Source organism: Sapajus apella, unplaced genomic scaffold (genome assembly GCF_009761245.1).
Source record: "Sapajus apella isolate SASKATOON/1434 unplaced genomic scaffold, GSC_monkey_1.0 scaffold8, whole genome shotgun sequence".
Lineage (NCBI taxonomy): Eukaryota > Metazoa > Chordata > Mammalia > Primates > Cebidae > Sapajus > Sapajus apella.
In genome coordinates this window covers 40,420,335-40,433,246 of record NW_022436948.1, presented here as the reverse complement: position 1 = coordinate 40,433,246, position 12,912 = coordinate 40,420,335, and the positions used below count along the sequence as shown (strand labels likewise).

Genomic DNA, 12,912 nt, shown 5'->3' with positions numbered 1-12,912 from the left:
TGGAGGCGGTGGTTGCAGTGAGTCGAAGTTATATCGTTGCACTCCAGCCTGGGCAACAAGATTGAAACTCTGTCCCCAAAAAATTTTAAAAATTGTATAAGAACCAGTTAATTCCATGTACCAGAGTGTATTAGCGCTTGTATGTCATCTTTCCAGAAGATAGCTTTGACTTTATTCATTACACATATTTACTGAGCATCTAATATATGTAATATGCCAGGTCTTGTGTAGTTTTTTTTTTTTTTTAAGACGGAGTTTTGCTCTTGTTGCCCAGGCTGGAGTACAATGGCGTGATCTTGGCTCACTACAACCTCTGCCTCCTGGTTCAAGTAATTCTCCTGTCTCGGCCTCCTGAGTAGCTGGGACTACAGGCACCTGCCACTAGCTTGGCTAATTTTTGGTATTTTTAGTAGAGATGGGGTTTCACCATGTTGGTCAGGCTGGTCTTCAACTCCTGATCTCAGGTGATCTGCCTGCCTTGGCCTCCCAAAGTGCTGGGATTACAGGTGTGAGCCACTGTGCCAGGCCATTAGGTTTTATTTTCAACAGATAAGCTAAGGTCCAGGAATATATAAAGCTTTGAATACAAAGTAGCATCACTTCCTTATTTCTGTCTTTAATAAATATTTAATATCTAGTCTCTGTGCAAAGCAATACAAATAAAATGTGTTGAAACAGTTACAGTCCCTGTTCTCAGCTTAAAATTTACTGGGGGAAATACATAATAAATTAGTACATTAACAAATAATATCTAAAGTGCTAGACTGAAAGAAACAAGGTGCTCTGATAAATACTGAGAATTTAGAGAAAAGAAAACATTTAATCCAAGATAAAAAGGAAGCAGCCTCAAAGGTGAAAATGAAGCAGCCATAAAAAAGCTTGGGGTAGGTGATTCTAGATATGTATGCAAAACTCCTGAAGAGGAAAAATGCTTGATTTCTGAAGAAATTTCATTATTGAACTGTTTGAATCGTAGTTCTTCTCTTTCTACAATAAATTACCAAACTGCCTGTTAATAAAATAAAAAGTTCTATAATTTTGGATACGTGGGCGTAAAAGCAGAGGGCTAAGTAAGTAGAGGATAAAGAGAAAGCCTACTTAGTAGATGTTGACTTTACCAAATGTGTGAAAGTGAGTGGAGTCACACTAGGTAGTGATGAAAAGCAGATTATGGATTTTTATGGATATGATGGATTTTATTTTGGCGGTAATGCAACACCACTGAAAGTTCTGCACATGAAAGTTATGATGAAAGTTGTACTTTAAGAAAATTTTAATGTCACAAACAGGTAAAAATATTAAAGCAGAGAAATAAGATTAAAATTAGTGAAAGGTTAGGGAAAGAGCACCTAACAGCAGCAGCAGCTAAAACAGAAGACACTACAGACATGCTACATCTGGATGTGGCAAGAAATTGAACATATGAAACAAAGACTGTCTGTGACACTAAAATCACAATGGTGTCATAAACAGGAAGGGAAAAAGACTAGAGACTGTGGTGAGTTCAAGATATTTGATATAAACTGTTACATGTTACCCCATTATCTTAATGAAATAGTTTTCCATGAATATTCTGTATTTTTTCTCCAAGATGTTTTAAATCAGTAAATCAGCAACTTGTTACAAGTAGAATACAGTATGAACTAATACTCCCACTCTGTGTTTAGATAAGTAATATAGATTATAGGAATCTTTGTTTTGGAAATAAATGCCAGTAAATGAAAACCTTCATATTGAAGATAATCGGTCAAAAGTATTCCTCAAAACCCTTCTATATATGAGGAAATACAGTGTAGTAATATTTTAAAGTTATTTTTTCTTTTCATATTTTTGTCACTTTCTCCAAAGCATGTTAATTATTCTTCATTAAGTTTACCTTGTCAAATTAAAATGAATTCTGAATTAATATTTTTATGTTCTACTTGACAGTATTTTGGTTTTGGCTCCGTATCTAACATCATTTGAAAACCAAAATTCACAAGTTACAACTATCATAAACTAACATTTCCTAGCGATTATCTTTTCATTCATAAAAAAGGTTTAGTCTGTAACTTACGGACTTAGCAATGCCACTAAATCTTTTATAAATATTTTTACTTTTAATACAGTAGAGTAGTCTGGGAGAAACTTAATTATTATGGCAGGATTTTTCCAACATGGAGAATAAGGATAGCTACAAGACACACAGATGTTTTAGGGACACCCATCGACTCAATGAAATATGTAAAATCTCTAAAAACATATGAAAACATTTTTCTTTTTTTTTTTTTTTTTTTGAGACGGAGTTTCACTCATGTTACCCAGGCTGGAGTGCAATGGCGTGATCTCGGCTCACTGCAACCTCCGCCTCCTGGGTTCAGGCAATTCTCCTGCCTCAGCCTCCTGAGTCGCTGGGATTACAGGCACGCACCACTATGCCCAGCTAATTTTTTGTATTTTTAGTAGAGACGGGGTTTCACCATGTTGACCAGGATGGTCTCGATCTCTTGACCTCGTGATCCACCCGCCTCGGCCTCCCAAAGTGCTGGGATTACAGGCTTGAGCCACCGCGCCCGGCCGAAAACGTTTTTCTAAGAACACAGCACTCAACTTATATGACCACCTTCCACAACCCACATGAAGCAGTGAAGAAAAGGTCGTCTAAGTCTGTGAAAACAGAGATATCCTAAGGAAAACATTACAGTGTGATTTGCATTCATTTTTAGGATCTACTTAGCCGTATGACTTATTTTGTTAAAACAGAATGTTTTTGACTTTTTTTTTTAAACCACTGTTCTTGAAATTTTTTTTAGACATTATCACAATTTCTTATTGTTACTAGATAGCTAAACCTCTTTTAGTATAAAAAATGTTACCTTTCTGAAAACCCAGATCTGCTATCTTGTTTGCCATTTGCAAGTTGATTTAATAAATTAAAGATGGCTTTTCCCCTTATTATTGGTATTTTTGCTAAGAAGACACATGAAGTATGTTATTTCGTATTCTAGATTCTAACAAAGTATCCTAACGTAACTATTATTTTTTTTAATTTTAACAAAAAAGGATATTTACTATGCATGCCCTGTTTTTAGGCTATGGCAAATTAGCCTGCAGCAAGTGAAGGTCCAGATGGTCTCTCCAGTTTGACTACCCAGTTATGATGAAGTATGTGTAGTGTACTGTATTCTTCTTTATGACTGACTCCAGATTTTCCAAATACCAGTTGGGTATATCAAAACAGAGAACTAAAGCTGGGTTATTTAGCTGCCACTCCCTGGCACAAACAGACTAATGCGGTTATAGCAAAAGTAGAGTTCAATCCTGGCACTGTGCTTTTGACTATTCTCACAAAAGCCTGATCAAGCTTCAAGCTTCACTAATAGATTTCAATTCCTCTAGGTCTTTCTCCTCCAAATACTGTTTCTTCATACACTTCCCCTATAATGTTTTCCAGGTAGCCTCAGGAATCTCAGGGTCTCTTATTGACCCCTAGGCTTTTAAAGTCAGTATATTTCTCCTCCCAAATCTGAGTCATTTTGGGGGCCTAAAAGTTTCCGAGTATTCAAGTATGAAATTCAAAGAAACTATGCAACTGAAAAACTAACACTGATGAGAAGAACCAAAGATAAACCCTAGAAGCAGAAAAATCTTTTGTACACAGTATGTAAGTTGCTTTTTGCTCATTCATTAATGCACTCACTCCAACATTAGGCTGCACAGTGTGCCCAGATCTAGAGATTCACATGAAATAAAACAGCATCAAAAATCTTAGACTATCAAAAAGATTTGAAATGTTTAAGGTTGATTCAAAACTATGTGCAGAAATTGCAGCCTTATTTGGACTTTACACAAACTCAAAAGTACAATACTAAAGATACCTAGAGGAAATCATTGCCCTTTTTAAGTATCTGTAGTAACAGAAATGGTTTTTAATTTTATTCTTTACTTAGCATGTTTATCTATTACACTTTATAATGATACTTCAAACTAAGGAAAAAAGGTAACTAGCTTTCAAAACTCAAGCTGAGGTACAGGATGAATAAAGATGGACTTGTGACCTGATTGTGTACCGTTATAAAAATATGAGAGGAAATTATTTTGCACACTGCTATTTTCTTTATACTTAACTACATTACAATGATAGTGTAACTAGCAGTTATAAAATTTTCTCTGTTCTGGTTAAATGCCTAAAACTTTAAGAGCAACATAACAGTAAATTAAATCTGAACAATACACTATTCTTATAGCAGACAAAAGGGATTTCCCTCCTTTATTAAGTTCCTATTTTAGGACATATCAATTCATATTCCTCATAAGAGGCATGGCATTAAAAAAACAAAAAAGATGAGTTTTTAGCCTCCTATTTCCAAAATTCTTATGAGTCTCCCTACAAGGTTACGAGCCAAAAAAAAAAAAAAAAATGTACAATACATCACCATGTTTTCCAATTCAGTTTTTTCCCCAGATGGTACTTCTATAAATTAAATGAACTAAGTAAATCCAAGATCAGCAAACAATTGCTGGGTGAGGAACAATTTAAACTTCCAAGCACGTCAACAATTTGGCAACTCAACCATGCAACTCAAACCTAGTAACACAAAGGTAAAAAACTAAAGATTCTAAGTTATAATGTGGGAGTCTATGTATACTTACGTATATGTGTATACCCATATTATACATGCATGGGGTGGTTTTGTTGTTTATTTTTTATTTTTGTCACCTCTGCCAAGATCAATCAAGAGGAAGAATAATAATTCGTTTAAAAGTTAGGAACTGGGCATGCTTTTAAAATTTCAACAGTGCATTTCCTTTATATTGCAGTACAGTAAATGCTCTATAAAAGTGTTGGTTTAAGCCTAGGTGAGAATAAAGTCTGTTTTGAGAATAGCATTTATCATTACCCAAAACAGTTTGGAAAATATTGCAGATTACAAAAGATATTTAGCTTGGACTACAGCTGGTAACTTTGAAAAATGTTTCTGAAATATTTAAAGAGGTAGTAAGTTTTCTTTACCTGTTAAATTATTGGACTTTTTGCCAAAAAAAGGTCATCTAAATTTTCTAAAATGAGAGCTTTGAGTTTACATTAAACATCTCTAAAATATTTAATAGTTTTTAAAACATACTATGGTGAGATGCATTTGTAAAACTGTTACCCAGAGTTAGACAAAAGTCAGTAAGAAACTTAAAAAGGAGAAGCCTAGAACATTATTAATCCTTTCCCACATTAAAAGTGCAGATATTAACAGAATATTCACTAAGTAAAAGGAAATTATTACCTGGTTTCTAAGGCACACAGTTAGCTATAACATCTAAAGCGGGATTTATTTGCATTAAGCTTTCAGAACATTTGTTGCAACTGGGGCAGAAATAGGTATGTATTCACATAACATGTAAGTCTGTAGTCCAGAAAGGTATTTCAACTAAAATATGTCAATTCTCACATCTGAAATCATTTTGACATTACTGATGTAGTATTTGGAAGAGTTTCTGTATAGAAGATTTCTTTTAGGCTGACAGTACTTCATGCTATAGAGGGTCAGATATACCCGTTCTCTTTTGTTCAGCAGTGCCTCATTTCCAGTACATCAAGCTTGGTCCCCAGTTCCACTATCTAATGCCTGCTTTACATTATGTCGTACGTCGTTGGTACCACATAAAGTGATTACATTATAAAAGGCCTCTAGATCACTTTGTTCAAAGGTAACAGCTGGTTTTGGTAATGTTCCAGGAACAAGGGAACTCTCTCCCACAATTCTCAAGTTGATAAATTTGATTTTCCAAGTATTCTCCACAAAAGGGCAGCGGATGAGTCCAAAAATTTGTTCAAAAATGCCCAAACAAGTGTTCCCTCGATGGACAGTCCCAGCAACTCCAACCATAACCAGCCCATGAGGAGAAGATGCACATTTCAGTCCACGTGAATCTAGGTTGGGGCTGAGAAAAAGAAATTCTTCTTTTACTAGTGACAGCAAACGAAGGCTCACAATTTCTGCTCCATGGTAGTCCATCACATTTTGTTCTGATGTGTTGTAATAAAACCTAAGCTTTACATCATGCCAGAAGTGCTGTGGTCCCCATTCATCTTGAGGTGGTCCCAGAAAAGGATTTTGAGAATTAAGAAGTCCAAAGAACCAATGACAGAATTCTTCTCCTAGGCAACGAAAATCAACGTTTTCAGCTTTTTTATCTTCTTTCACCTGCTGATTGAAACAAATAAAATAAATACAAAATAACACCAAGTTTTAACTTTCATATCTATTTTACTATTTAGTCTATTTCAGAGTTAAGTTTGAATGTACTGATTGCAGCAGTAAGAAGTGAAGACCTTGCTGAACCCATCATGCATAATAAAAATCTTTTTTCAAAAAGAGAAAAATCATTTTAGAAACTTCCAGCTTAAACTGCGAAAAATTCAGCCACAAGAGTAGGGTTTAGCAAGGCCTCTTAAAAAATCAGTATGAACTGTCAATAACGATGATTTATATAAGCGTTTCCTCAGATTGTGGCAGTTTTCACAGGTGTCTATCTCTGTTAAAACCTTCAAAATGTTCACTTTAAACAGATGCCTTTTGCATATAAATAAAGTTGAAATAAGTAAGCATTTTCATCGTCTTTAAACGGATACCCTAATGGCAACTGAAATGGGTTATTTTCTATAATTGGGATTAATTTTATTCTCTTTTTTTAAAAAAAAAATGTTACTGCAAGCCAGGCCTGGTGGTTCATGCCTGTAATCCCAGCACTTTGGGATGCTGAGGCAGCAGACCACTTGAGGTCATGAGTTCAAGACCACCCTGGCCAACATGGTGAAACTCTGTCTCTACTAAAAATACAAAAGTTAGCTGGGTATAGTGGTGCATGCCTGTAATCCCACCTACTTGGGAGGCTGAGGTAAGAGAATCACTTGAACCCAGAAGGCAAAGGCTGCAGCGGGCTAACATTGTGCCACTGTACTCCAGCCTGGGTGACAGGGCAGACTCTGTCTCAAAAAAGAAAAACAACAAACAAAAAAAAAAACTTACTGTAAAAATAAATCTGATACATTAGATCTCATTCATTCATCCATGTGTTCCAGAGCATAGTACTTTATCAAATGGTAAGAGATCTTAGGTTTACTGAGCATCTGCTATTTAATATTACTAGGCACTGTGCGTGGCACTTAAGAGCGATTTCTTCCTATCTTCACAATAAGCCCTAGGACACAGATATTATTGTTATGATCATTTTACAGATTAAAAAAAAAAATAAGGTTCAGAAAGGTCATTATTTGCCTCCTATATTGCAGACCCTAATTTGAAGTCATAACTGTATGATTTCAAAATGAATCCTCTTATCAGTACATAAAGCTCTTAGAAGATCCTTTCCTAATGTGAAGGCAAAGCTTTCTGACTGTGAAACCTCATTAATTCAAATATGGTATGTAGTTTAAAAATCTGCAAATTACCTAGAGATCAATTCAAGCAACACTTAAATATTTGTGCAATATCTAAAATGTACAGTGGAGATACAATGAACAGAAACAGCCAATGACCACTGGAGAACATTTCCACAATAGGACTTTTTCTAGTTTAAAAAAAAATCAAGCATAAAAAATATTTTTATGGACAGAGAGAGCATCAAGAAAAATAGCTAACACACGATAAGCTTAATACCTAGGTGACGGGTTGACAAGCACAGTAAATCACCATAGCACATGTTTACCTATCTAACAAACTTGCACACATACCCCCGGAACTTAATTTTTTTTTTTTAAATAAAAGTAAAATTTTAAATTTTAAAAAAGTAAAAAAAAAAAAAAAAATTAGGTTCCTTTCATGACATTTTTGCAATACCAAAAAGTCTTAAAAGAAAGAATTGGCATTAGAATTCTTCTAAAGTAAAAAGATTACACAGAACTAGAGAAGAACTAGAGTTAAATTAACCGCGCGGTTTAATCTTTAAAAATCCATTAGTCCTCATTTGATGATACTGATTGATATTAAAAAATACTTTTCCCCTCACATATTAATAGATGATTATATATGCAACACTATGTCAGAAATACTTTTTCCTTTAGTTGCTCTACTGGTCTCTTTCTTCAGGATAGAATATGAAATAAAATTAAAATTATAAAATATAAAAAAAATAGGCCGGGCATGGTGGCTCATGCCTGTAATTCCAGCACTTTGGGAGGCTGAGGTGGGAGGATCACTTGAGGGCAGGAGTTTGAGACCAGCCTAGGCAACATATAAGACCCTATCCCTACAAAAAAATTTTAAAAGTTAGCCAGGCATGGTGGTATATGCCTGTAGCCCTAGCTACTCAGGAGGCACAGGTGGAAGAATCACTTGAGCCCAGAAGTTCAAGGCTGCAGTGAGCTATGATTACACTATTGCACTCCAGCCTGGGCAATAGAGTGAGAATCTCTTAAATAATAAAAATTTTAAAAACCCAACAAACATTATCAACCACGTTCCCCAAGATCTATGCTTATCTACAAAGTTTCAGACAGAACAGAGGTTCAGAATATAACCATAAGATCTATTTTACCTGTCGAAAGAATTGCATGTTCTCTGTCTTTGTAACTGGCTCTGGTATTTCCTTCAATTTCAGTTGTGACTGCTTTTGCCAGTAATCTTTTGCATGCTGAATAAGATTGTGTTTTTCAGTAGCTGGAGGTATAATAATCCCCTGTGTTGCCAAGTACTTAAATATGATGTCTCGGTGGACTTTTCTACGCCTCAGAAGTTCTTCTGCACTTTGACTGTATACTAATATTGCATGAACAGCATCTAGAAAGAAATTTCAAGATTAATAAAAAATCATGAGGCACTTACAAATTTGTGCCAGGTCAGCAGAAACTCTATCAAATGATATTTACAAACTCTTGTCACAGCATTATTGCTGTTGCATGATAGCCATCATTTTTAAGAAGTAGGAAGTCCATTGTCAGTTTTTAAATTTTAATGTCTTCATGCCTTAAACTTTTCTTACCTTAAATCTCTTCTTTTCACTTCCCATAAATGACAGTGAAATTCTAGTATTTTCTCTTTGAGGATTGCATTTTAAGAACACATTCAAGCCAGAAAATTTTTTTTTTTCTAATAAGGCCAACAGTCCTAAATTCATATACAACCTCTAAAAATAGGGAAAATTACAACATTTTAGATGTCAAGGAATTTTAGTCCCATCTCCTCACTCTACTGATAATGAAAGTTGAGGCCATATTAGGTATCAATTATTGTATTTCTAGAAAGTGGCAGAACCAGGACTTTTATTTTTTTATTTTTATTCTTCTGAGATGGAGTCTCACTTATTACCCAAGCTAGAGTACAGTGGCGTGATCTTGGCTGACTGCAACCCTGACATCTCCCGGGTTCAAGTGATTATCCTGCCTCAGCCTCTCAAGTAGCTGGGGTTACAGGTGTGCACCACCACACCCAGCTAATTTTTGTATTTTTAGTAGAGACGAGGTTTCACCGTGCTGGCCAGGCTGGTCTTGAACTCCTGTTCTCAGATGATCTGCCCGCCTTGGACTCCCAAAGTGCTGGGATTACAGGCATGAGCCAGCACGCCCGACTGACTTGTATTTTTAAAAATTTATATTAAACACAGACCAAAGAATAATTTAGACATATGTGAGTTACACAGAATGGCAATAAAGCGAACTCCCATATGCATACCCCCTAGCTTAGGACATAAGAAATTACTACTATCTTTGAGGTCCCCAATTTGTCCCTCCCGAATGCTATTGCTTTCTTCTCATCCACCTCAGAGTAGCTACTAACCTAAATTTTGCTTTAGGATTCCCCTTTTTTTACAGTTGTACAGCATAAGTATGTATCCCTGAACTATATTTAGTTTGGTATATTTAAAATTGTGCCATAAATTCAATCCATCCATATACAGTATAGTTTTCTGTAATCAGCTTTTCAATTAATATTTTCTGGATTAATCTAACACATAGCTAACTCATTTTCACTCCTATATCGTAATCAGTTATATGACTGTATACAAGACATCTCACTATTCTGTTTACAGACTTCTATTCTGTGTGTCCAATTACAAATGCTGTTACTTTGAACATTCTCATACGTATCTCGCAGTGCACAAAGGGGCAAGCAGCAGAGCATCATCCTGGAGCTTGTTAGAAACAGAATTTCTGGGCCTACCCTAAAATTAATGAATCAAAACCTACATTTTAACAAGATCCCTGAGAGATTCAAAAGCATATTCAGGTTTCAGAAGACTAGATCTCAAGTATGTGTCTAATCTGCCATTTTAGGAGATGGGAAATTTGTTTTTCAAAGTGGTAGTTTTAATTTACACTCCACTAGTTGTCAACGAATTGTTTCAGCCCATCATGAACACCTGAAGTTATAGTTTGGGGGGGGGGGGGGGGTGTGTGTGTGTGTATATATATGTATCTTTTTTTCTTTTTTTGCTAATCTGGTACATAGAAAAGACAACTTCTGTTTCCGGTTTTCATTTCATTAGTTTCCAATGACGCTGAATATATTTTCATATGCGTGTTTTTCCCCCCTAAGAAATGTTTCTTCATGTCATTTATTTTTTCTTATTTGCTTTTAGATCCACTATCAACTAAACGCAGCATGTTATCCATTATAATTTTAAATTCACACTCACCATGATTGTAAAATGGTGAAAGCCATGTAAAATAAATGCTGAAAAGCCATATAAGTCTAAAACTATTTCTGTCTGAATTCTTTGGAATTTCCTCTTTTAGTGTCCATGGTTCAAAGCGACAAATGACTTTCTTCAATGCCAAAAATGAAATCTGACTTAGGCAGAAAAATCCAGTTTTAAAAGGGCAGAATCTTTTAAAAATAACCATATATTAAAATGGGAATCTGGAATTTTTCACGTTTTGAAGTAAAATTCAGCAACTTTAAAATAAAACTAGCTACCGATACACAAAATGAACAAACGCTTTATATTTTTATACGGACTAGTCCCAATCAGGCTTAATACTAATAACCCTTAAAAATCCATAGGAGTATGTATTCAGCTCGCTTGTATGTATTCCTAGTACGAAAATCATCTCAGAGAAATTTCGGCTCCAAAAGAAGACACGGATCCAAGGTATCTAGGTATCTGCCTTTTTTATTACAGTAGTTGCTTTTTACCAGGGACTGATACGAAATGTTTGCCATCCTCTTCCCCCTCAAACCTGAAGGGGAAATCAGCTGACTCCCTTCAGCAGATCGAAACTGAAAATGCAAAACATTCTGGCTCCCCAGAAAGTTTTTTTAAATTACTACTGACTTACTTTGAATCCTCGAATCAACAGGCGCTGCCCATATTATTGAAATGGATAAAACCTGGAAGCCGCGCCACGGTCGCCGCCGCCACCTCCCTCCCTTGACCCGGCTGCCCAGGTCTGCGTCGTGGTTTCAGAGCTGTGGATCTGCAGCGACGGCGGCCAGGATTCCCGGATTCCCGAGGATTCTGCCTTAGCGGGGTCGGGGACTAAGTGGGTGCTGGGCCTCGAACCCTCTCCACTCCCACGCTCCAGCGACCTGAGGACTCCGTGAGGCCTGGGGAGGGGCGGCCGCCTTCTACGTGAAGGGCCTGCTCTTACCTTGGCGGTTCTCAGGCTGCACCAGGCGGTTGGTGACGGTGTCGCACAGGGCCATGATCTCGTCGTTGTCCAGCAGGCCAAGGAGTTTACGGCAGCCCTCCATCTCTGGAGAGCTGAGTCGCGACATCTCGACCCCCGGGACGGGGGAGCAGGACGACGGCAACCACGTCGCCCCTACGGCCCACCGGGCCCGCGCCTAGGCAACAGACACCGGAAGTGCCTTTCCCGCAGTTCGCCGTCCAAGGGCCTCGAGTATTCCAGGCCCCTGGGCGGAAGTAATCGCCAAAGAGGTCAATCAAGATACGAAGTGCTCCCACTAGTGGTTCCGGGCTGGGGACGGAGCGAAGTCCCGCGTATCTCAATGAAGGGAAGTCCCGGGTTTACATGGAGTACGTAGGCATCCCGCAAGGGAGCCGATTACCGTAAGAGAAGTCTCTCCTCCAAAACAGCGTCCGGGAGTGCTGCGCAGGTGCAGGTGCGTGGAAAGCGGCCAGCCACCCGGGCGCACGGCGAGCTCCCGTGATGCCGCGGGGCCGGCCAATGGAGGCGGCTCCTCCCCGCCCGCGGGCCGGGCCCCCGGGAGCGCTTGAATGTCTTCTGCGGCCACTTCTGAGTTGGGTGAGCCGGTAGTTTGATTCCTTAAATTACGTAAATTAAAATAATTTAGTTTTGTTTAACATTATAGTATGAAAAATTAAAAAGAGATAATCCACTGTGCCTGCCCGCCTTCCCGCGGACTTTCCTCTCAAACACGCCGGGACTCTCTCTTGCCTCCATTCCCCTTGTTGCCGGCTCGGCCTTAGGAGAGGCGATGTCGCGCGCAACTTAAGCTTGGGGCTTCTGGACGCCAGATTGCCCGGGTTTTACTCCGCCGTTTACTGTGACTGTAAGCAAGCTCCTTAGCCTTTTCCCCTTGAGTTTTCTGCCGAAGTGGATCTAGTAGAGATGCCTACCTCTTGGTGTTGTGGGGGCAGGGTGACCAGTGCGTGGGGCTAGTAAGAGCTATTTTTACTATTGGCATGGTAGCAGCACCCATTTACGAGAGAAATTGTCATGCCCTGCTCAACTGGAATTAGACTAAGTACATTGTCACTTGCCTTTTTCTCTTTCTATTTTTAAGTCCTATTTTTGCTCAGTTGACATTTAATTAGGGTATTGCCATTTAGTAGCTGAAGTGTACAGGTCTGCAGCTCCTGGTGAGCAAATTTAACTTTAAAATATCATAGCTTGGCCGGGCGCGGTGGCTCACGCCTGTAATCCCAGCACTTCGGGAGGCCGCGGCGGGCGGATCACAAGAGGCCAGGAGTTCGAGACCAGCCTGGCCAATATGAAGAAACCCCGACTCGACT

The 12,912-nt window shown here is 38.2% G+C and overlaps 1 protein-coding gene across 2 annotated transcripts; it reads right to left on the bottom strand.

Annotated features, from left to right (window-relative positions):
• Positions 1–2,791: 2,791 nt before the first annotated feature.
• CUNH3orf38 (chromosome unknown C3orf38 homolog) lies at positions 2,792–12,066 on the bottom strand. 2 transcript variants are annotated; one of them, XM_032277193.1, is made up of 3 exons: positions 11,564–12,066; positions 8,512–8,753; positions 2,792–6,182 (listed from the first exon to the last, which is right to left on the bottom strand). In XM_032277193.1, the coding sequence occupies exons 1-3, from the start codon at positions 11,688–11,690 to the stop codon at positions 5,568–5,570; spliced, it is 984 nt and encodes a 327-aa protein (XP_032133084.1). In that variant the 5' UTR covers positions 11,691–12,066; the 3' UTR covers positions 2,792–5,567. The 2 variants fall into 2 exon arrangements, with proteins under 2 accessions (XP_032133084.1, XP_032133085.1); XM_032277194.1 differs by having other exon boundaries at positions 5,279–6,179.
• Between the last annotated feature and the right edge of the window lie 846 nt (positions 12,067–12,912).

Coding starts and splice junctions, on each gene's coding strand:
- CUNH3orf38 (XM_032277193.1), bottom strand. CDS start 11,690: ATGTCGCGACTCAGCTCTCCAGAGATGGAGGGCTGCCGTAAACTCCTT. Junction 8,754..11,563: donor GCAGCCTGAGAACCGCCAAG/GTAAGAGCAGGC, acceptor ATTTCTTTCTAG/ATGCTGTTCATGCAATATTA. Junction 6,183..8,511: donor ACATGCAATTCTTTCGACAG/GTAAAATAGATC, acceptor TGTTTCAATCAG/CAGGTGAAAGAAGATAAAAA.